This window comes from Eucyclogobius newberryi, unplaced genomic scaffold (genome assembly GCF_026437365.1).
Source record: "Eucyclogobius newberryi isolate DKJ021-1_F unplaced genomic scaffold, fEucNew1.0.hap1 SCAF_5, whole genome shotgun sequence".
NCBI classification, from domain to species: domain Eukaryota; kingdom Metazoa; phylum Chordata; class Actinopteri; order Gobiiformes; family Gobiidae; genus Eucyclogobius; species Eucyclogobius newberryi.
In genome coordinates, this window is record NW_027316167.1 from 30,882,639 (window position 1) to 30,907,068 (window position 24,430).

Sequence of the window (24,430 nt, forward strand, 5' to 3'; positions counted from 1 at the left end):
GACATTTTAAGGCTAAACCCAATCACATTATGTTCATTTTTGCCTCAATACCGGGCTTTAAAATGTATCTGTTGACAATCTTGTAAGTGGTTTATTCATAAGCCGTGCACAATTTAAAGTTTGGTCTTGAATATAATAAACTGTGCGTGTTTGCAATGGAATTAAATAACTACATTTACAGTGAATCTAGGAATATGAAAATGTCCCTATTGAGAGTTGCATCTATGATCTGAATAGTTATAAACAATACTCTTTTTCTATGGTCCTCCGTGAAGGTACTTTTACTTATCTATTGTACTGTAGTGGTGGTGCTAATACACAATGAAAGCTTGATCTAACCTTGTGCTGATCTGACAGTTTGTAGAGATTACCACGTTTGATTCAGCGCTTTCACTTTTCACTCCTCCTATTGGTCGGCCTCATGCTTTGAGCGAGTGACAGGTGGATTTAACCAATCACAGTGAGAAGAATGTGACCTTTCAGAATGGGCGATCGATAATCAACTGTAACCAGGGAACATAGGGCTAAACTACAAGCTACAACAGCCAAACGAGTATGAAAATGCCTCCTTCTTCTGGTCCTTAGGATGTGATGTGTGGAGGGCCCCTTGTGTGAGTGCAATGACAGCAGAGCCACCACAGGGGGAGCTGTCTGCCTCAGAGGGACAGGTTTTACACACTCACAATGTCCACATCCCCCCGAAAGAAACCGAGGACCTTCTCCCTCCTTCAGATAAACACCAGGAGTCGGACACTACTTCTACTGACAGGTATGACAGGACACAGATATTATATAATAATCATACAATTACTCTTTGGGCTGATCTCAAGCTCTGGTAAATGGAAAGCACGGATCAAATATGAAAAAAACCACCATCCATAATATACTTTATTGGTAAAAAGGTTTCAACTTCACTAATACAAAGGAAAAATAAAAGATTATTTGTTTCCACCAGATGAGAAATCCTACAAAGTAAACAAGTAGTTTGTGATGTTGTCATTTGTAATTTAAAAATAATATCCCTTTCTTTCTCTGGCAGTGAGTTGTTCTGCCGTATCTGCCATGAGGGCCCTCAGGACGGGCCCCTGCTCTCCCCCTGTGACTGCTCCGGGACCCTGGCTCTGGTGCATCAGCGCTGCCTGGAGCACTGGCTCACTGCCTCCAACAGCAGCCACTGTGAGCTGTGTCAGCACCATTACTCCCTGGAGAGACTGGCCAAGCCTTTCTCTGAGGTCAGACTCTCTTCAGCCTCATAAAGTACCACAGCCACTACTCTGTACTCGTAGGAGCTGGACTTCTAGACATTAGGGCTGAAAAATGTGGGTGTGTTCTTTTCTGATGAGCATATGTGTGATCACGATTCCATGTGCGATATACGCTCGGATGCGTAGGATTCTATTCAAAGTTCACATTTTAAATCTGTCCAGGAGAATTAACGTTTGGGAGAAAACATTTTAAACATGAACTGATGAACTAATACAAGAATCCCATACATTTCAGGACATGTTTATAGCGGTCTAAACTACAGGATTAACAGGTTTTTACACAATATGAAATGATTATTTGGTGTTTGCGAAGGAAATTCTGTTAAATCCCGTTGCCTTTGGCAGGTTTGACCGATTTTGTTTTATAACATTAAATACATTGATAAATCCGACCCACACCAGGCCATCCCGACCAACTCCTGTAACCAGGACGGTCCCACTGGGATTCAGGAACTGTCCAGAAAGACGACTCCACTGGTCTGAGAAATGAAGCCGGGGCAGGACCCTCTTGCTGTGAGGACAAAGTGCTAACTGCTGTACCATGACACCACTGGTCACTTGGCTTAAATGTTACTTACACCAAAACATATACGTTTTAAAAAAAATAGTAAGAGTACAACTAATTTAATTACAACTACTATTATTTTGTTATTTATTTAGTTTAGATTTTTATTCAAAATTATTAAATATGATAATTGTATCGCTTCATTAGACGAAAGACTTGTTCCTTGAGTTTTTCTTTATGGTTTTGTTTGGGGATTAAAAAGGAGAAGGTTAAATCTAGTTCATGATTGAGCATTTTTATTAGTCAACGAACAAATCAGCAGTACTTTAATTCAAGTTTTTGTCGACTAAAATATATATTACTTTAGTCATAATTTGTCGTTATAAAATTGCCACTTACTGGAACTTGGTTTGACAAGATTACCTGGTTAATTGAGCTAATTTAATTGTTAAAATGGATTAAATTGGATATCATACCATCCTGTTCAGAGAAGAGAAATAATAGATTGTACAATGACTCTAATCTTTGACTAGATAAAAATAAAAATGCATAATTCTTACAAAAACATGTCAGAAAGTGCCTGGTGCTCGGCCTGTTCGCACTGCGGTGTTTAAAATAGCCCGGTGCGGTTGACATGACGCTGCCTTTGCACTCTTTTAGACGTCCATCCACTTAACCCCAGAGTCCTCAATGACTGGGTGATGTCATGGGGGCGTGTCCGGGGCCGAGGGGCGTGGCTTGAGCTCTTCACGTTGGTCGCCCTGCTGCAGTGTGTCTCTTAAATCCAGATTAGTGGAGTTAGATTAAAGGTGTGTCCTGGCTGTGTGGTGTCGGGCGCTGCTGCTGCTGAGGTGATTATCTCATGATGAGGATCCGCAAACCACATGAAGAGAATAAGCTGCTCCTCATATCACGGAGCCGGCGCTTCTCTTTATTTCACCTTTATATTACTGCCCAAGGTGACACTTTTCCAAATACTCAACATTCACTGCAAATTTCATAAATCCAACCAATATTTATTCACTTATAATCTAGAGAAAGACAATCTGACTAAATAAGTAAGATTTTGCCTAAAACCTGTGAATATTTCTAGTTGTAAGAAGATGTAATTTTGCAGTCACTTTACAATAACATGCATTATTCATTTATTTTAAAGGTGCTATATGTAAGTGTTTGGCGGCTCTTTCATGGAGATGTTCCACACTAAACTTGTCGACGTTGCAATTATTGTATTACAGGTCTTTTTAGTGCAAAAAAATAAAAAAATCACGGTAAAAACATGCACTCTCAATGTGAGCGGTTTCTCCTCTCCACAGATCTGACCTGTAAATTGACCTGGTCGCTTAAACTTGCTCGTCTCCATGGAAGGTTTAAAGCTGTAATGTGGAACATTCTATGTAAAGCAATAAGTCTCTGTTGAGACAAGCACCATAAGTTACATAGTGTATCTTTAAAGTGCCTCTGACAGGTTGGATGACTTATGCAGTTAAGATAAATATATTTGGAATTTTGCAAGAAATTATAAAAATGTGATCACTGCACATTTTATAGGTTTGTAATTTAACTTTATTTGTAATCGATGACATCACACTAGGAAAGTCACATTTTTTAAAAATTTGACTGATAAGAATATATGAGAGCAACTTTATTTTGTTGAATTAATGTTTAGAGACAAAACAATTGTTTGTGTAATTCATGCATAAACTGGAATACGTGTCTCTGGTGTGATGTCACTTCCTGTCATTTTCTACAGATGTTTCAACATTTTCTCCACAAATACTTACTCGATTGATGTAAAACTATAATGTACGTGTACAACAGGAATAAATACACCAAATAAAGTCAAAATTAGACAATCGTAAAATCCTGTCATACGCTCTTTAAGTCACTTGTCTGTTTTTACTGACTTTGGTGAGCGTGAAAGATTATGCTATGTCAGCCACACAGTGTTAAAACTAAAAAAAGATGAGGACTACATTAATAAGAAGCTCCTCTGATGTAGTCGTAATCATTTGTTTCCTTCTGTCTCTTGCAGTGGCTTTGTGCGTCGCCCATGCGCACTCTGGTGGGAGACGTCCTGTGCTTCCTCTTCATCACGCCGCTCTCCAGCCTGTCGGGGTGGCTCTGTGTGCAGGGGGCCATGGACCTGTACTTCACCAACGCCGCTGAGGCCCTGGGGTTGATGCTGCTCACCGTGGCCCTCTTCACCATCTACGTCTTCTGGAGCATAGTACGTTCACTCACAGCTCATTCAGCAGATGTGTCCCTGACAGCGCTCACTGCTCCCGACCCGTTTAACCACAGCGGCTTACAAGGATGGGTCAAGTGCAGAGGGCAAATTTACCAACGGGGGCAATAAAGTGCAGCTTAAACTTCCCTTTTCACCAAAAAATTAACAGCTGGTATTTTTCAGTCACGTAAAGAAAAGAAAAAAAGCCAGTCAACCCGGTCAGGATGCCAAAATTGATTAGTATAATGAATAAATAAATAAAGGTTACATCAAGAAGTTATAAGTTCCCAGTTGGTTTCAGAAGCTCACAAGGTGGAAAAGTTTCAAAACATCCATCAAAACCTGATCACACACTGATATTATCGAATACATTTTAGGCCGTAGACTTTAATTGATTAGAAAAGTAAAGTGTTGATGAGCCTCACAGTAAAAAGGTCACATGGTTCTGTGGAGAGTTCGGAGGTTCCAGTGGTATGTTTCTTCTGGGGCAGAGGCCAGGACTCTCCTGTAAAAGAGGTTCTATCTCACAGGCACTTTCCTGGTTAAATAAACACTTTTTTGAATTATTATCTCCAGATCCAGGATTCAATCGAATGACACTGAGACCAGAGCTTGACCTTGACACCAACAATGTCAAATATATTCCATAATGTTGAGTTCCATCTGCTCTGCTTTGAAGGGCAGATATCTAAAGAACATGGATACAATTCATACCAAACACATTAGTAGTTGTTTGTATAATTACAAACTAAAAATAAGAATCCTTTGTATATTTTAGCAACATTTCGTTTTCTGGCTTTTAACCATATTCTAACTTTGTTCTCTCATCAAAAACATTCCTGGAGTAGCATTAGCCGCATTCACATTAGTTGGATGAATCATGGTTGGAAAGTCCTCTCCCCTCCGAGCGTCAAAAACACTCCGTTCTGAATCACCTTGATAACTGACCTTTTCTCAATCTGTGACTTGACTCTGAATCTTCTTTGCTGTTTTTAAGTCCATAAAACATGACCGGACTCATTTTGCGCATTTCTGCCGTCAAATCACGATCACTGTAACTGCTGCTTAAACCAGGAAGTCTACAAGCAGCTGCATTAGCAAACTGTTAATTCCCTCTGCAGCCAGTAGATGGAGCCAAAGCCCAGCTACTCCCTCTTCTACCAAAGCTGTGGCAAAGTTGCTTTTTTTGTTGAAACATAAAATGCCACAGTAGAGGTTCTCAAGAGCCTGTTTTCACCACACAAATAACGCATGATATTTGCCCTTTAACCATTGAACACAGGTCATGCGTTTGTGTTCTCCAGGTGTCCGTGCGGTATCACCTTCGCCTGTTCAGGACGTGGAGGCTGACAGACCAAAGAGTTAGACTAAAGATCCTCTCGACCTGCTCCTCTGACCCAGAACCGAACCCGCAGACTGTTCCTCGAGAGACGGCAGAGAAGCTCACCAACAAGGAGACCATTGTGTGACCAACATGGACCACGTCTAAACAGCTTTCCACTTTCTACATATTTCTACCTCGTGTCTTACAAAGCTGCTCATTTTCAAGCTTTTCTCAATGCATGAGAGAGCTTTAGAGAACAAGAGGTGAGAATCCTGGAGGCTGCACAGGAGCCGACGTTTTGGAAATGCAAAATGTCACCCATCTTTTCAATTTGGATATGAATTTTGATCTACATTCTCCCCAAAAAAAACAAATTTCAGATAGTTTTGGACGAACAATCAATCTTCCTGGCTTTAAACGACCGATGACAATCTTTTGCAAAGTCACAATTCAATGCTGAGCTGGTCTGAAGTGCCGAGCTCTGCATCAAGAATTGCAATGAACAATCTTTTTTATTAGTGAACCTTTAGATATACTTCGACTTGACTTAATGGATTACTTGTATTTTTTTAACATTGATCAAAGCAAAGTGAATGATCATTCATTTGCAGCTGGACGTTCTGTTTTGTGCTGAACTGAGAATATCCAAAGACCGCAGATGTTTCGTAATTGATGTTTTGGATTTTATTGCGCTTTAAAAACTTGAAGCAGCTCAAATCGCTACAACAGTTTTCAGTGGCTCTCTCCAAATACCAAAGACATTTGCCCTTCAGAGTATCCCCAGATCTCAAACAGGACTATTGCAGGTCTAAAGTTGGATTAGAACATCGCTGCATTGGTCCCAACCAAGAACTTAGAGGACGAAAATGTGGCTAAAATTGACTAAATTAATCAAACCTCAAACTACAGAAGAACCAGGAGGAGCTCACACTGGTTAAGACATGAATCGTTCACTGCCAATGTCAAGACAAGAGGTTGTTGCATCTCCCCTGCAGATGGCGCTATAATCCACCTCGGGGAACAAGAAAACTAAGGACTTGATTCCAGTTTGAAGTGACAAAAATGTGGACGTTACAAACTGACATCAGCAAAAACAAATCTGGACTGAAGGCGATAGTTTTTATGTCTTATGCTTATTTTATAGAGTTAGATTTGTTAGACATTTGTGTAAAACTGAACATTAAAAATAGACATTTGACTCATTGAAGAATTCTTGAAAATGTATTTACAGAACGCAAACATTAAAATGGGTCTTTGAGATGTAATATCTTAAAAACAGTTTTTGGAATACCGCAAACAAGGGTTTTAATCCTAATTTAATAATTTATTAAACAAAAAGCAGTCACTCACGAGCAGAGTTTTCTAGTTTCTCACCAATGCTGTGCAGTTTGAAGCCTAAAATAGAAAACCATGATAACTTTGATTTTATGTGTGTCTACAGCTGAAGAGACTCATGTTCTGCCCTTGAGCTCATTTCAGACACATTTCCCCCATGTGACCGTCTCCTCATGACACTGGGAAGATTCAAGTCTGAAAAGTAACTTTGCCTGAGTCACATTGAAACATCCAGAGTTCAGAGTTCACGGCCTCGTGCTGTGGATTCTTCACTCACCGCTCTGTCATTGAAGTGTGAGACAAGTTAGATTCATGTCACCAAATCACACTAAAGTCTGCTGCTCTAAAAATAGTTTCAGTTTGACAATTTTGGTGCAATGAACATTTTACCTTCTGGTTAAGAAGCAGATATTAATTCAGTAATTTAGTGACCATTACCTACCAATTATCTACTGTTAAGGAGGAACAATCTCTTATTTGACTCAAGAACAGACAATCGGAAAATTAAAAGTCACTTTAAGGTCAGAGGTGGGTTTTGGACGTGTAATCTTCCTGTTCATGCTTTTGAATGGGAAAGAGTCCTCAAAATGTTGCATACAATAATTGTAACAAATAAAAATACGTTTTAAATTGTTAATCGCTATAGAAACAGTCCTAATTTTTCATGACAGGAATTCCTCCTTTGAACTCGAGCTCCACTTCCTTTAATCTTCACGTTTTCCACAAACCACTGGACTGTAAAATTGATTTCCTTGAGATATTCCATTTTGCACATACTTTAGGTGAAGACTAGAATCTGGAAATAACATTCAGCCAATTTCACAAAACAAACCAGACTTTTCCATATTGTTAACTTGTTTGAAATGATTGCTCAATAAATCCATTTTGTTTAGAACTTTATTCATAATAAATTAAAACTCTTTGCAATATATATTACTTGCAAAGCAATTCTTTGGCAACAGTAGCAGAGGTCCGTCTGATCACATGGTCACATGGTCACATGACTGCGCAGCTGGCATCTTTACAGTCGTCCTGCAAACAAGAAAACCAAATAAAACCACTGGTGCCTGTGCTGGAGATGTTTGAAAAATGAATATAGCAAATGCTTTGGAGCTTTATACAAAATTAGAATATATCTGGTATTATGGTCTGTAGTAAAATGACTGCAAAAAGACCAACATTCAAAGAAATCTTCCAAAAGGGTATTTAAAGTGATATTTCAGCACATGTGGTAAATGTTACTCTTTCATGTGCGAAATACTTAAACCTCTAGTAATGAAATAGATCGAGTGCCAATTTTTTTTTAGAGAACACTATGTATTAACAGTTGCAATATTATTACATGTTTCAATATATCCTTGTGTCAAGAACTAAATTTACAAAATGACTGAATCTACTTTAGTAAAAGATTAAGTGCCGTTAGTAAAGCCGTTACAACATTAAATGAAAAAGCAGTTATTTTCCAACCTGAAAATAACATTTTAAAAAGTGCATTATGTAACTTTTCTGTTGAGGTCCAACACCTGCTCGTCTCCAGGAGGAGACTTTGTTCTGGACCCTCCACCACAGAAGTAACATATTGCACTCCGATTATAAAGCGTGACCAAGCACACGCGTGACAAACACAAACTAATGCCAGCAGCAGCTCACACACATGCACCGCACGCGTTTCATGCATGCGCGGCACACGCCACGCATGCGCGGCACACGCCACGCATGCGCGGCACACGCCACGCATGCGCGGCACACGCCACGCATGCGCGGCACACGCTGCACCCGCTGCACACGCCACGCATGCGCTGCACACGCCACGCATGCGCAGCACACGCCACGCATGCGCAGCACACGCCACGCATGCGCAGCACACGCCACGCATGCGCAGCACACGCCACGCATGCGCAGCACACGCCACGCATGCACAGAACACGTCACGCATGCACAGCACACGCATGCACAGCACACGCCACGCATGCACAGAACACGTCACGCATGCACAGCACACGCATGCACAGAACACGCCACGCATGCACAGCACACGCATGCACAGAACACGCCACGCATGCACAGCACACGCATGCACAGAACACGCCACACATGCACAGAACACGCCACACATGCACAGAACACGCCACACATGCACAGAACACGCCACACATGCACAGAACACGCCACACATGCACAGAACACGCCACACATGCACAGAACACGCCACACATGCACAGAACACGCCACACATGCACAGCACACGCCACGCATGCACAGAACACGTCACGCATGCACAGCACACGCATGCACAGAACACGTCACGCATGCACAGCACACGCATGCACAGCACACGCATGCACAGAACACGCCACGCATGCACTGCACACGCATGCACAGAACACGCCACACATGCACAGAACACGCCACACATGCACAGAACACGCCACACATGCACAGAACACGCCACACATGCACAGAACACGCCACACACACTCTGCAGGCTCCACATACCTACAACAAACCGCTCAAGACACAGAGCAACATTTCTTCTTCTTTTTCTTTGGCTTCAGCGTTTGCAAGAAATACAATTATCTTCATTACCTGGCAACTGCTTCCACAACACAAACACCACAAACTTCAAAATATTCTGTTCGCCTGATTTTAAACCAAGATGTAGCATCTTGGTTTGCCAAAATTAGCGTTTGTAAAAAGTGTTCCGACACAAGACGTTTTACACGCCGAGAACCAAAACCATGCCAGATGTAAGTTATAATGGTGTTTTTTGGACATTTTATCAGGGGTATAATAGATTAAGAACGTCCACCCGCCATTTCAAAACATTAGATGCATAAGTCATTGTAACAGTCTGCAACTAAATTATGTGCAACAATATTACACAGGAAATTAAATGTTTGGAATGAAGTTAAACAATACATTTCCTCTGATTGTGCGTCGTACAGTGGAGGTTTATTATAGACTGTTTACCGGTCTCCTGAACTGCATTTCACTGTGAGCCACAAACTCCTCAAAATCCATATCGGGGTCATTTGTGGTCTGCATTCTCATCCTCCGCTCAGCCATCTCCTGCAGACAGAGGGGAAAGGTCAAGGTCAACTGCATTTGTTCAAGAGATGGAAGCAAACGTTCAAAGCAGTCAAGGTAGATCATCATGACAAACATTTGAATCTGATTGGGCACAACAACAGGAACAAGCTGAGAAATGAAACTTAATCCAATCAGAGAAAAATCAGACTTCTTCCTCATCCTCAAATACACAAAGCGTTTCTATTTGCACCTTTTAAAAAAAAAATACAGTCCACTCTAAAATAGGCCAAAGTTCATCCGTCCGTCGCTGTGTTTGTCCTTTTGACTTCCACAAACTACAACGCTGCAGCCAATCCACTTTGCTTTTTGGTAATTCTGGTCAAATTAATGTGCCGCATCATACCAACCAGTTCTTACATTTGGTATATTTTTTACAAAGTATTAATAAAATACTGCCTGATGATTTAGGTTAATTCAGCAGGAGGCCTGAGGGCAGAGTTTCCGTCTCCCTGGAGACAAGTGTTTGAATAAAGAATCCCAAACACTCCCACATTTAGACACAATATCGTCCAGTGTTTGCGCATTTCTCACTTTGTAGTTTGGGTTGAGGAGGATGATTCTGACGTCGGTGGCGGGGCCCCAGGTTCTGTGGCGCTCCAGGATCAGGTCATTGGAGTCGGCCTCGTCCTCAGACCCAGCCGCCCAGATCTGACACAAACACATGAAGCTGCTGTAAACACAAACACTGGTGTGGTGTTCGCCCCACCCACAGATGAGAACAAGGTTTGAGCATCGTTCTATTAAAAATAAACTAGTTTGAGAAAATCATGGAGCCAAAAGAGGACAGCCAAAGTCCTTTTCCACTCGCTGTCCCGTCGACAAAGCGCCGAGGCTTGGAAGAGATTATGTTTTATCTCTTGCCAGTACAAATGCTTATCTCGGGATGTGGGTTTTACCGTGAGAGTCTGCCCTCCGGCCAGGACACACGGAGACGGGATGTTGAAGGAGATCTCGCCCGAATCTGAATAAAGCCTCCGCACCACCCAGCCGTCCAGACACTGCTCCTGAACAGAGGGTAAATGATAATGTAATGAGATAGATATAGATATAGACAAACTTGCAAAATGACAACTTCAGAATAGAAATGTCACAATGTACCATTTTTATCTGGCAGTTTCAGGTTTAACTTTATTTTATCTCTCAGAAAGTTACATTTTGTAAAGCCGGTCACAAACAGACTGAGGAACAGAAACATGTTAAACCACGGGAATGAAAGACAATTAAAGATTTCACCGTTTGATTTTTCTCACAATAATCGCACACAAAATTTGGCCGTTTGATCCATGTCACTTCAGGAGCAAAAATGGCTTTGATTGTTTCACTTTTTTTAAATAAAAAGGCTGTGCAACTAATCAAGATTCAATCAATTCTAGCCATAAATGATATACTCATTAGTACTCTCTTTTTAGTCGATCATTTACGGCCAATCCTTGGTCACTAAAAGCAAGTGGTTTGGAGCAGAGTTCAGGCTTTAAACCTCATCATCATCATCAGTTCCATGTGTATTTGCTTCGTCTTTGTCATAATGTTGTACTTACACTGTCCGAGTCGTTCCGGAGCCGTATGAACCTTCCCTGCTCGTCCACCTCACACACCTTCACTGGTCCCCCCTCGGACGTGCAGCTGGACGTGCAGCTGGACATTTTAGAGGCCGGGGAGCTGCCGGTGGGACCCTCGTGCTTCCTCTTGCGCCCCTTGAGTCGCTGCCTCTCCTCGTGGGCCCGTGACACGGTGGTGCGCTGGGACGGGCTCGGGGACAACTTTAGTCTGAGGGGGAAACGCTCAGAAGTCACTCCACGGTAACGCGCCCGCTCACGGTAACGCGCCCGCTCACGGTAACGCGCCCGCTCACGGTAACGCGCCCGCTCACGGTAACGCGCCCGCTCACGGTAACGCGCCCGCTCACGGTAACGCGCCCGCTCACGGTAACGCGCCCGCTCACGGTAACGCGCCCGCTCACGGTAACGCGCCCGCTCACGGTAACGCGCCCGCTCACGGTAACGCGCCCGCTCACGGTAACGCGCCCGCTCACGGTAACGCGCCCGCTCACGGACACAAAAGCAAGGGGGATTATAGAGGAAACCATTTTCACAGCTTCCACATTAAACACATTTGCACTTTAGTCCAAGACTTTTACAGATGCTCAAAACGGCTTTACAAAAGAAGTAAACGAGGCTTAAACATTAATGACTCTTAAACCCAACATTATGATTCATGTATTCTGAAGAATCTGTTTAACCTTCAAGCATCAACTAAAACTGAACCGATATAATTTTGAACCAGAAAAAGGTTTATTGCAATAGTCAGCTGTAAAAAACGATTCAAACTAGGAACTTTCCTTAGTGTTAAGGTGCAAAATTAAACGAATAGCAAAATATATAATTATTTGTATCATTATTACTAATCATATTCACACTATTATATGTTTTAAAAAGCTTATAGTCACGGGATTGAGATCATATGCATATTGTACCGCACAGATCTACTTCACAATTTTGAGTTTGCACGATCAAATCGCAAAGACTGCAATTAAGAAAACCGGGATCTCTAGGGAAAAATTTTGTACCTGTAGTTGTAAAATGCATGAGATTACTTGGATTAGTTTCCCCAATTCCTATTCCAGCCTTCTCTCAAATGTGAATCCTCCTGGAATTGTTCATAATGTGCACTCGAAACACAGAATCCTTCTTATAAAACATGTATTGCAAATTTAAACGCAGTCACTGCCCCATTTATTTTACTACGCTGAGCAATATTGAGTTTGTCCGAATAAAATGTAAAATGGTTGATTCACTTCTATTTCAGTGACCAAATATGAAGTGTGAAATGTGCCTTCAGCCCCACCTCTGCTCCTCCACCTCCAGCATCTTCCTGTAGGCGTTGATCTCCATGTCCAGTGCCAGCTTGGTGTCCAGCAGCTTCTCGTAGTCCTCCAGCTGAGCGTACATCTGACTCCTCAGGCCCATCATCTCCTGGTCCTTTGCACTGAGCCGCTCCTGCCACAGCTCACGCTCTTTGTCCAGGGTGCGCTCCAGCTCCTGTGCCCGGCTCTCCAGGGACATTTTCTACAACAAAAACGACACTGATGGTTCAGGAGGGACCGCAGCTGCCGGATTCACACCTGGTCCTGGTTCGAGTTCAGTTTAATCCTGGTTTAGACTGTATTTGGTGCCGTTATAGTCCAGGTTCAGTTACAAATTTGATCTCATATTGTATCAGGACTTCTCATGATCGTGAGCCCCAATAATATTATTTTACTCACCATTAAAACCACTCTAATACAAGTAAAATGTAAATATATGTTTTTTATAGAATAGTGAGTCATTGATGCTACATGTCTTGTACAGAGAATAAACGGTTATAGATTTAATAAAGCTCATGTTTCTAGTGGCATTAAACACATTTTGAATTTACATTTAGTTCAAATTAAAAAATACAAAACATTTAGAACATTCATTGAGTGGATTTGCCTCAGACCTTATTTTTATTGAATGTATTCAATTCGATTCCATTCTACTTTAAAAAGGGACCACGTACAATAAATTAACAAATGTGCCGTCTCCATGGATATAGACAAGTTAGTTGAATGCCATACTGTGGAACATTCCAGGTAACGCAGTGAACATCTCCACAGAGACAAACACAGGAAAAGCCACAGTGCACCTTCCAAACAAAACCTTTATTTCAGTTTGTTTCCTTTCCTCCGTCAGGATTTGGCCTAGATACATTTGTGCTTCCGGGTGTTGGATGTGGAGGCTCTGGACGGGTGGAACCGCTCAGTCACAGGATTTGAGAGTCAAGTCCATCACGTCAAACGCTGCGGGGCGTCGACAGTAAAAGGACCAGACCAAACACGCGTTGCTGTCCCACAGGAGGACTCAGACTTTACCTCCTTCTGGTAGAGGTGGAGCTGAGAGCTGAGCGTCTCCATTCGTAGTTTGGTGTTTTCCAGTTCGTCTTTCGTGGCAGAGACGCTGTTGGTTTTGTCCAACGCCGTCTGCTGCGCGTTCTGCAACTGGACGTCACACAATACAACAAAACACGATTAACTTTGTCTAAAACTGGAACGAATGACTAATACATGACATTTGGAAAAGAGCGTGTGAAAGACAGAAAATATCCTTTTAGCTAGAGACAACATTGATGTTCCGGTTCTTTTCCAGAGAACTCTTTTACCCTTTATATTAAAATCATAATCGTACATAATGTCATTTGACCATGTTGTTGTGGTCACACCATTTCGAGACCGTTAAAGATCATTTACATGAACTCTCCTTCAGATACTAGCTTTAGTGGCCATATCTTACGACAACTCTTAAGACAAATGTAATTTGAGGTGCAGGACTTCATATACATTTCTTTACGTTCCAACTCCTCCCTTTGTGTGTGAGTATTGTTTTTCTCCCCTTTTATGTACACTTTTTTTGTACAGAAATGTTGCTTAAATAATACATTTTTTACTGGGATCCTGCTGTTAATCAGATCCAAGAATTACATCAAATCATCAAATTGGGTCTTTAATAAAAACACGTGGAGCAGAGTTCAGACTTTGGAGGAATACAACAATTTCGGGGCAACAATTTGGCGACTTGTACCATCAAAGCGCCTTAAATTCAGACTCCAATGACCCGTGCTGCTGTACCTTGCAGGTGAATGTCTTGTCCAGCTCGTCCCTGTACTGCAGGACCTGGGTCTCATGGTCCTGCCGGAGCTGCTGCATCGCGTCGGCCAGTTTAGACTCGAACTCTCTGCGCCGCGTCGTCTCCACCTCCAGAAGTCGGCTCTCACTGCGAGTGCGGATTTCCAGCGTCTCCTACAAATACAAGAGATTAATCCCTCATAAAATAAGATAAGCCTTTATTAGTACACACAATGGGGAAATTTTAGTGTTGCAACGCAAGTAGGGACAGAAGTAACAGATTATAGAAAGCTTAAAAAAAAAAAAAAAAAAACTTTACAGAAAAGCTCTTAAACAAAACCTTATATTCTTAATAAGGAATAAAAAAAAATAAAAAAGGTACAATAGTGGCAAAAAGTTAATTTACAGCAGTTGTATATATTAGACATGATAGTCAGTATTGCACAGGATTAAGTCAATATTGCACATGTATTGCACAGGATTAAGTCAGTATTGCACAGGATTAAGTCAGTATTGCACAGGATTAAGTCAGTATTGCACAGGATTAAGTCAGTATTGCACAGGATTAAGTCAGTATTGCACAGGATTAAGTCAGTATTGCACAGGATTAAGTCAGTATTGCACATACGCCGTATGGATGGTTTCAGTTTCTTTAGTCAGACGATTCCAAAATGAAAAAAGGTCCAACTTGGTCCCTCTTAAGCATCATCTTCAGTACAAGACATTTGTTCAAAAGGAATTTCTTGTTTCAATACTAGTTTTAGCATAAATTTGTATCTGTATCCAGGCAGTTCATGGCATAAATTTCAACATAATACGGCCTTCAAAGACCCATCTCAGAGTAGGAGACACTTTGAAGACAGAAGGAACACTGCATCGACTCCTATAGAGAAGTTGGCGCTGACCTGTTCGCTGAGGTTCTTCTGGAAGGCCAGCTGCTCTTTGGCCGTTTGGAGCTGGTTCTCCAGATCGATGCGCTGCACCATCTCAGAGTTCAGAAGGTTCTTGGTATTTGACAGCTCCCCCTCTACCTGGGCAAAACACAGGATTTATCATTTAATTTGTTTTATTTGATGCTTCCTTCAAATGGCAAAACACCACAGAAGAACTGCAACACTAATCATCAATCGGAAACCTCGAAAACAATGTGCTGCTGACCTCAAGTGCTGTGGTTGATCCTAGAGCGGGTCAAGCATCTAAACACGTACCCATTTTTAGTACCTTATAATATTACCCAGCTAATCAGCCATAACTTTATAGATTGCTTCATAAATGATAAATAAATCTTATGGTGCTTGAAAAAAAGCATCTGAACACCAAAGTTTGACCGTTTGCATCATGGCGCAAACGCTTGACCATCGACTGCGGTCCATGTGCTCGACACGAACGGACAGAAAACAGGGCAATTATATTTATCACACACTATTCTAATCGAGAAAATATGGATTCTCCACTTGTTTCCTGGATGATTTCCTCCCTGAAATCATAAGAAATAAATGTGTGGGTGTAAAAATGGGATTCTATCGGACCGAGCTCATCCTTGTAACTGCCCCACATGGCGATGACCAACGCTTTACATTTGTGTTCAAACAATGGCACGCAAAGAGGAAGTTGAAGTCTGTCCCTACATTTCGGAGGTGCTCCTGTAGATCGGCCGCCTGCTCCTCCAGCCGGTGTTTGGCCGACAGCAGCTTTGACACTTCTGCTTCTCTGGAGTTGAGGGCCGCCTCCGCCTTCCTCCACTGGGACAGGGCCCCGGTCAGCTCGCCCTCGTTCTTCTGGTGCCTGAGGACAAACGTTATCATGCCGCTTCTGTGATCCCACGTTTCCATTTCCCATTTATGCCAACTCGGCATTCGGCCTTGTAACGGGACACAGATAAGAACATGGCCAACGTGTTTGTGTAGGTTGTCGATTGGGGACTGGGACTGTTCAATTATTTAAAAGTGCAAGGGATAAAATATGAAACTAAACTCTTGAGCTTCCTCCATACTCAGTTCTGATCAAGATCCTGGTTCATGATCTTTAAGGGATGGGTGAGTGTGACCACCTCAAATTGTAGGGGGGGGGGACAAGTTGCTGACTGGGGCGGAAAATGGAGCTTGGACTGTGCTTTAAGAACTGCAAAAACACAAGATGATTCCAGTTTTTAGTTAATGTAACACACAGAAAGAGACTGGAACAACAATAGGTGCAAACATAAACCACCCTGAAAGCCAATCCATCAAAGAAAGTCCAAATTTATTTGTGGGAAATCATATTTCTGATGTTTTCTATGTAGAACTCAGTTAACATTAGTAATTAACAAGTGGGACAGGGGCCTAAATGTCTGTGCGGGACAAGCAGAAGAGGGACTTTATTGTGCCTTTATTCACTGACTTTAACCGGTCACTTTCCATCTCCACTGACCTGGCGTGCAGCTTCTTGTACTCATCCGAGACGTTCCCCAGATCGATCTGCAGCCGGGCCCTCTCGTTGGCCACGCCGTCCAGGGTCTTCCTCACGTCGGCCAGCTCCTCCTCGTACAGGCGGCGCACGTTGCCCATCTCCCGGCTCTTGGACTCGTCGGTCTCCTCCAGGCGGACGAGCAGCGTGGACCGCTCCGACTCCAGGTCCTGAACCCGCTGGATGTAATTGGCGAGGCGGTCATTGAGGCTGCGGAGCGCGTCCTTCTCCTGGAGCCGGGACAGGCGCGTGGGGCTCGTGCTGCTGGCGGAGGCGGGGGTCGTGACGCGCGCGGCGGCGGAGGAGCGGGTGCTGCGGCCGCCGCGGGTCCCGGTGGTCAGGGGCGTGGAGGTGGCGGAGGCCATGAGCAGCGCACGGGCAGGACTATCAGATGGAGTTTGGACGGAGGAACGCGCAGTGTCCCGCACGGATTCACCTGATTCTGCAGAGTTTAGCCCGAAACGAAGCACAGCAGCTGAAACTAATCACTTCTGACGAGTTGCGCAGCGGCGGCACTGGCCTCAAGTCAGCTGACGCACACGCACGAGACGCGCGGACATCCGGTTGGTCTCTACACATCACAGTCCGCGCTTCAGACTCTGTGGGAAGTTCACATGGAAAAGCACGTTCCCAAAGAGACACGTCCTCAGCCACAGAGTCAGTCATTGTTCCTGTGAGTCGATACTGCAAACCACGTGTCATTGTTCACCCTATAATTGCTCTGTTTTATATCGTATGTACTTCATCTGTGTTTGGACTTTACTTTGAAGGGGAAAGTCTCTCTGGTTCTGTTGCAATCTGTGTGACTTGATGGAGAGAGGTGTGAATCAGCTGATTCAGATGACTGCCCAGCTGATGTCATCCGCCTGAGATGGAGTTGAAGTATTTGGATAGTTTAAGTCTTTATATCTCAGGCAAATATTATGGTCTATGCATTATAAATCCCACTCGACACGAACACGTAGATTCCAAACACAATTAGACTATGTATTCTAGGCCTCTATTAAATCATGAAAGAGTGGGATTATGACGTATGGCATTTAATTCCCTAAATTGGCACTGTAACCATCTTGTTTTTTTTAATCTAAAATAGAAAGTGTTTATTTTGAATTGCTCCCAGTCTACAATACGACCAGCAGATGGCGACATATCTCCATCACACCCTCTTTCTCATGTCAAGAACCTGCACATCCATGAGCCTCTTCTCTGGTTTTCCTTTGCTATAACTTCAGCAAAATCTAATCTAAAAGGAGACAAATTATGCCTTTTTTCCAGTCTATTTTTGAATTATAACAAAAATAGATCCTTATTTTTCATTGTGTGCATTGTAAACCAAAATACTCCTCATTAATGACATTTCACACACACATTTTCATTTAATCATGTTTTTATTTTTGAAATGTGGCTCACTCGGTCGTATTTTTTCCCCAAGTAATTGTAACTAAGTACATGGATGTGGGTGGGGCTAGGGGGTAGGTAAAAAAAAACAAAAAAAAACGGGATTACTCAACATGCATGAATCAGTCAAGGAGACAGGTTAAAATTGTTTATTGTGATAAAACTACAAAATAAATCATTCTCCTTTAATACACCCTTGAGTTTGGACAAAAGAAAAGTCACCACAGAAACGCTGCATATCTTTAGCTTTTTAATAAGCGTCATTAATATTAAAAGATGAATTTCCATCCAGTGTGTCATTATTCCTCACTCAGATCATCTATTGGTGATGGAGAGAGTGACCACTGCACAGAGAGAGTGACCACTGCACAGAGAGAGTGACCACTGCACAAAGAGTGACCACTGCACAGAGAGAGTGACCACTGCACAGAGAGAGTGACCACTGCACAGAGAGTGACCACTGCACAGAGAGTGACCACTGCACAGAGAGAGTGACCACTGCACAGAGAGAGTGACCACTGCACAAAGAGAGTGACCACTGCACAGAGAGAGTGACCACTGCACAGAGAGTGACCACTGCACAGAGAGTGACCACTGCACAGAGAGAGTGACCACTGCACAGAGAGAGTGACCACTGCACAGAGAGTGACCACTGCACAGAGAGAGTGACCACTGCACAGAGAGAGTGACCACTGCACAGAGAGAGTGACCACTGCACAGAGAGAGTGACCACTGCACAAAGCCTTCTCCAGCTCGTCCCAAACACTCTCTGGGGTTCAGATCTGGAGTAGATTTGTTTCTGCTTCTCTTTAAATGTTTCTTCTGCTCGATGCCAATGATTTGACTCAAACACACTGACATCTGCTCCATGACCACGGGATTCGTCTTTCCACATGGTTGTTTCAGAAACGAGAAGCCACTGGGTTTAAACACTGTGTCGGAGAAACTGTGGCAGCGAGGAGGCAAACCACAGTCACATGTTTTGGGACTGTTCTGTTGCGCAAAAGATGAAGTTCACAACGCGCTGCAGACTGTTTTTGACACTGCCATCCCACTCAACTTTAGTATTTACCATGTACTTGGGCCTTAAAACTCCTGCCATGGACACAATACCTTTGGAAAGTACTTTTGGCAGAAGGCAAAAAGGCCATCACTAACAAATGAATGACACAAACGTAGCCAATGATCAAGGACTAGACTGACATTGTAACGGACGACAAACAAATAGACAAATACAAAAAAAACAATGGACAAAATGGGACAATTATTCAGATCTTAATACGCTCAAATTCCTATTTTCAATTTTAATTTTCTGTTCTTCTTCAGCTGCCACTCCCTTGTTTTCTACTTTTACTCCTTTACTTTCCTTTACTTTCAAGCTCGTTCTTTGCGGTTTGTTTTTTATGTTTTCTTCTGTATGTTTTTTGTGCTTTTTTTTTTCATTCTCTCTCTTCCGGCTGTTGTTGTTGTTGTTGCTGTTGTTGTTGTTTTTGTCAAGCTATGTTCTACTTCCTTCCTCCTTCCTCCTTCCTCCTCCTTCTTCCTCCTCCTTCCTCGTCCTTCCTCCTCCTTCCTCCTCCTCCTTCCTCCTCCTTCTCCTTCCTCCTCCTTCTTCCTCCTCCTTCCTCGTCCTTCCTCCTCCTCTTTCCTCCTCCTTCCTCCTCCTCCTCCTTCTTCCTTCCTCCTTCCTCCTCCTTCCTCTTCCTCCTCCTCCTTCCTCTTCCTCCTCCTCCTTTCTCCTCCTCCTTCCTCTTCCTCCTCCTCATTCCTCCTCCTCCTTCCTCCTCCTCCTTCCTCCTCCTCCATCCATCCGGGTTTTACTTTGGGACCGCGCACCGGAAAAAAAGTGAGTGATTCACGCGCTCTTGACACTGGTCCCAACTTGTGTGTGCGCGCTGCTCGGAGCTCCCACTCACCGGAGGAAAGCCAACTCCTGTCACGGATTTATGTCTCTCTCTCTCTCTCTCTCTCTCTCTCTCTCTCTCTCTCTCTCTCTCTCTCTCTCTCTCTCTCTCTCTCTCTCTCTCTCTCTCTCTCTCTCTCTCTCTCTCGGCCACACACACGCACACAAACACTCGTAGTTATTCCACAGAGTGTTCCTCATAACGTGGACCACAGTTCTTTCCTCCTCTTTTTTCATTCCCGTGGACCGTTATCTGGACTAAAAGACACGGGGCTGATGCTGCGTGAACGCGGGAGCGCATAGGCTGATTTCTCGCCTCAAGGTAAGAAGGAGAAGAAGGAGGAGAAGACGGAGGAGAAGGAGGAGAAGGAGGAGAAGAAGTGAGGTGTGCTGCATCATGTGGCACTGGCAGGACACGCAGGGCAGCGGCGATGGCGTGCGGTGTTTCACGTTCAAATCTGTCAGACGCGCTCCGTTGTCCGTTAACGGCGCAGGATGCGTCCTCGGCGGGTCGCGTCGGGGGGAAAAGTTGGAGACGTTTGCGCATTTTGGAGAGACGCGTGCGGTGGACTTTTTGGGCTCTCACTGCCCACTCAACTCCCACAGCACCGCGGGTCACTCCTGCAAAGGCTTTCACCGCGGTCACTGGCGTCACGTGCCGTTATTTTTGACTGTAGTTACTGAAAAAAAAAAGTGCAACTAATGAAGGAAATTTCAGTTTTGCAAAGTAAAGAAAAAATAGATAAAATGAATGGCATTGGCAAAAATAAAAACGGAAGGCAGTGACTTAAAAATGAATTTAAATGTACCAGAGTAAATTTAAATGTGTAAAGATGATGAAATAATGGCTAAAATATAGTACGTATAGTCCTTTTTTGTGATTTTTGGAATTATTTCTTTCCATAGATTTTTGTTTAAAGTTTATAGCATTTTCCCCAAACCAGCTGTGATGTCCATCATCATCATCATCATCACCATCATCATCATCATCATCATCATCATCACCATCAATAAACTGGACCAGATCTGAAACTGGTCTGAACCAGGACAAAGCAGGAATAGTTGTATCTCACTTATATAGTTTGCAGTAAGACCCACAATAATCACGGAATGATAATATTATGTTTGTATCATTTCCATTATATGCCATTATGCAAAGACAGCTACGCATGTTCTCACAATACAACAATGTTAAACTTAATTTAATACATAGGAAAAAGCTCAATGACCGATTCTGATACCGCAATGATGATTAAAAAAATGCTCCTTTTTAGACGATAGACTCAACACAAAATAACTGCAATGTCTTTAATATTATCTTATTTATGAAAAATATCTAACCGATAATGCTATAAAACTATTCAGGAAAGGTCCAATATTGTCCTGTTTATGTGAGTTTTTATGTTACAGTACTATCTGGGTAAGATACTTAACTGCCAACCAAGACAGGAATGTGCACAAATCCATGCTCTGGAATAGATTGTTTCACATATAAAGTAATCATATCGACAAGGCAAGTTTATTTGTAGAAATGTAGAAAATTCGTACACCAGGCAATTCAAAAGGCTTCACATAACTGGAAAAAAAATGACATGACGGAAATCACAAAACTGTTTAATGTCTCAAATAAAAGAGACGAGTGCAAAGAAAATCCTTTCAGTCATATGCACAGCTAAACAAAACTGTTTTTAGCTTAGATTTGAACATTGTCAGAGAGAAGCCTGTCTCACATCTTCAGGAAGAATGTTCCAGATTTTAGCTGCATGAAACTGAAATGCAGATTCCCCATGTTTAGTCCTGACTCTGGCACCAGCAGGAGGCCGGTCCATGTTTAGTCCTGACTCTGGCACCAGCAGGAGGCCGGTCCATGTTTAGTCCTGACTCTGGCACCAGCAGGAGGCCGGTCCATGTTTAGTCCTGACTCTGGCACCAGCAGGAGGCCGGTCCATGTTTAGTCCTGACTCTGGCACCAGCAGGAGGCCGGTCCATGTTTAGTCCTGACTCTGGCACCAGCAGGAGGCCGGTCCATGTTTAGTCCTGACTCTGGCACCAGCAGGAGGCCGGTCCATGTTTAGTCCTGACTCTGGCACCAGCAGGAGGCCGGTCCATGTTTAGTCCTGACTCTGGCACCAGCAGGAGGCCGGTCCCTGAGGTCCTCAGAGTCCGACATGGTTCATATGGCACTAACATATCCAAGATGTACTTTAGTGCTAGGCCATGGAGAGACTTGTACACAAGCAAAGCTGCTTTAAAGTCTCGTCTCTGAGCCACAGGGCACATACCTATATAATCATTGCATAATCATTGTTTGAACATGGTTAAAAGGATAATATCCGTGACATTATAAAACTGGCAGCGATCGTGACGTGACATTTATTTTGGCCGCGATAATCGAGACACAACATTTCCATATCATCCCACGCCTGACTGAACTCTGCCTCTCCCAGGATGCGCACACCTTCTCCGTGACGCCGCCTCCTTCACAGCCGTCTGGGGCCAGAGTCGGAGTCAAACCAAACCAATACAATCAAGGAGCCGAGCAGTAAATCTGGCGCGATGGTTGGCGGCCACAGGGAGGTCAGCGGCGTGGAGTGAACAAAGTGTTTTTGATCTCAGACAGTACATCAGAGCAGCCACAGAGCACGGCGACAGGCACCAATCATAAGTCAGCAATCATGAGCTGCTGTTGACCTTTCACGAGAGGGTCTTATGTAACAGCGAACTCCATTCTTCTCCTTTAATTATGTCAGTCAACTTAACCTAGCTTGTCTGCGGTACTCATTCTACAACCATGTCCATTAGCGTCGCATTTATGGGGAAATAACGATTATAATTAATATGGACCACAGCAGAAATAAGAAGATATGGAGTGTCTGGGCAGTTTATTCAGACTTTTCACTTTTGAAGATGATGTTTACTTCTTTGTACCTTCAGTTGTTTCTACACTGATAAAAGTGATTTGTATCGTTGTATTTTGCTATTTAATTTGTACTCTAAAACATGTGAAAGTACATTTTGTTAACAAAGGCAACTGCATTTTGAGATGAAAATGTCAAAAAATCAAAAAATAATTTAATATTCTTGATCAATAATACACTTTATTTGCAAATATTCTTCATCTAGAAACCTTCAGTCGTCATATTTCAGCCTTTATTTGCTTGATAACGTCTAAATGTACAACAGAAATAATTGTTTGTTAAATAATAATAGTCGACTACTAAAATAATCGTTAGTTGCAGCCCTAGTCAAGCAACACTTTCTTCTGTCGATTACAGCTCTACCATGTGCCAAGACAGAGACGTAATTATGATGAGACAAAATTCAAGGTTGTTCGTGAAAAATATGCATTTTCTGAAAATATTCAAAGTGGAAAATGTATTTGATTTCAACTCAAAGTTACAAGAGAAATACGTGTTTGACAAGTTGACAAATGCTTACAGCAATCAGCCTTTGTCCAGCAGTGTTTTTCAAAAGCAGAATCCATGTTGTTGTTGTTGTTCCGTCCCTACATTAGTCACAGCCCTAAACTATTTTGTCGTGTTATTACGTTACACTCACTGCTGGTTTGTTTTTCACACAGGCCGAGCGAGGACGAGCGGGATCTGGGATTTACAAACTTCAGCAGGTGGAGAAGATGGAGGAGCAGTTCTTCTGGAGGGCTGTGCTCCTGCTGCAGATGTTCACTGCAGTCGAGGTAGGAGCTTCTTTAGACGGGACGGTCCTAGCGCCAAATGGGGAGAAGCGAACCCCCCCAAAAAACACCTCAAACCGCTACACCACTGGCGAGCTACGTGACTGAGTTTTAGTGTATCGTTGATAAGAACAAGTAGAGTAACAGTAATGTGGGAGACACGATTTGTCTGAGATGTTTTCAGCGTAAAGATGCAGTCTGCAACGCAAGATATTGGGGGGTGTCGTCTGCTGTGGATGAAAACTCTGTTGATTGTTGTTGACATGCAACTTTTTCACTTATTTGAGCCATTTCTTGCTGAATTTAATGCATTTTAAGCACAACTAATGGAGGTTGTTGGATGTTAGAACACAGCATGCGGCGCTAACATCGTGGTAGCAATTAGCCCAAAGCTACCATTAGCATTCTTAGATCATTATTCAAATTTGGGCCATTAAAACATTTTATTCCTTTTCATGTCTTTGTGTCTGTATTTGGCACAAAGTAACTCCTAAAATCTACATTTGCTTAGTTGTTGAGCAGAGGGTGACAAAGCGGCTCTTCTACATTAAGATAAGATAAGATATTCCTTTATTGTCCCACATGGGGAAATTTCATTGGTGCAA

At 42.9% G+C, this 24,430-nt stretch overlaps 3 protein-coding genes across 4 annotated transcripts in view; 2 read left to right on the forward strand and 1 right to left on the reverse strand.

The window, feature by feature from the left end:
- The first annotated feature begins 955 nt into the window (after positions 1–955).
- Positions 956–5,492, forward strand: LOC140380726 (E3 ubiquitin-protein ligase MARCHF3). Its single transcript, XM_072464636.1, has 4 exons — positions 956–972; positions 1,040–1,232; positions 3,806–4,000; positions 5,305–5,492. Exons 1-4 carry the CDS (start codon positions 956–958, stop codon positions 5,467–5,469), a joined length of 570 nt encoding a protein of 189 aa, XP_072320737.1. The 3' UTR covers positions 5,470–5,492.
- A 2,120-nt stretch (positions 5,493–7,612) lies between these two features.
- Positions 7,613–17,218, reverse strand: lmnl3 (lamin L3). Of its 2 annotated transcripts, none has more exons than XM_072464750.1 (11): positions 16,798–17,218; positions 16,017–16,173; positions 15,294–15,419; positions 14,392–14,562; positions 13,639–13,764; positions 12,594–12,814; positions 11,288–11,516; positions 10,646–10,753; positions 10,281–10,397; positions 9,630–9,728; positions 7,613–7,691 (listed from the first exon to the last, which is right to left on the reverse strand). In XM_072464750.1, the coding sequence occupies exons 1-11, from the start codon at positions 17,196–17,198 to the stop codon at positions 7,656–7,658; spliced, it is 1,791 nt and encodes a 596-aa protein (XP_072320851.1). In that variant the 5' UTR covers positions 17,199–17,218; the 3' UTR covers positions 7,613–7,655. The 2 variants fall into 2 exon arrangements, with proteins under 2 accessions (XP_072320851.1, XP_072320852.1); XM_072464751.1 differs by lacking the exon at positions 7,613–7,691 and adding an exon at positions 9,156–9,208 and having other exon boundaries at positions 16,798–17,216.
- A 6,509-nt stretch (positions 17,219–23,727) lies between these two features.
- The window catches only part of adamtsl3 (ADAMTS-like 3), a 194,906-nt gene continuing 194,203 nt past the window's right edge, over positions 23,728–24,430 (forward strand). Inside the window, exon 1 of the mRNA XM_072465424.1 lies at positions 23,728–23,828. Coding sequence (XP_072321525.1) covers positions 23,769–23,828 — 60 coding nt within the window. The 5' untranslated portion in view covers positions 23,728–23,768. The remainder of the gene's footprint in view (positions 23,829–24,430) is intronic.

What these genes read in the sequence shown, in the direction of transcription:
- LOC140380726 (XM_072464636.1), top strand. An exon ending in TGGCCAAGCCTTTCTCTGAG is followed by an intron (nt 1,233 to 3,805) that starts GTCAGACTCTCT and finishes TGTCTCTTGCAG; the next exon opens with TGGCTTTGTGCGTCGCCCAT. An exon ending in TCTACGTCTTCTGGAGCATA is followed by an intron (nt 4,001 to 5,304) that starts GTACGTTCACTC and finishes TGTGTTCTCCAG; the next exon opens with GTGTCCGTGCGGTATCACCT.
- lmnl3 (XM_072464751.1), bottom strand. Translation starts at nt 17,198, where the DNA reads ATGGCCTCCGCCACCTCCACGCCCCTGACCACCGGGACCCGCGGCGGC. An exon ending in AGAAGAACCTCAGCGAACAG is followed by an intron (nt 14,563 to 15,293) that starts GTCAGCGCCAAC and finishes TTGTATTTGTAG; the next exon opens with GAGACGCTGGAAATCCGCAC. An exon ending in TCCACCTCTACCAGAAGGAG is followed by an intron (nt 12,815 to 13,638) that starts GTAAAGTCTGAG and finishes TTTTTGTTGTAG; the next exon opens with AAAATGTCCCTGGAGAGCCG.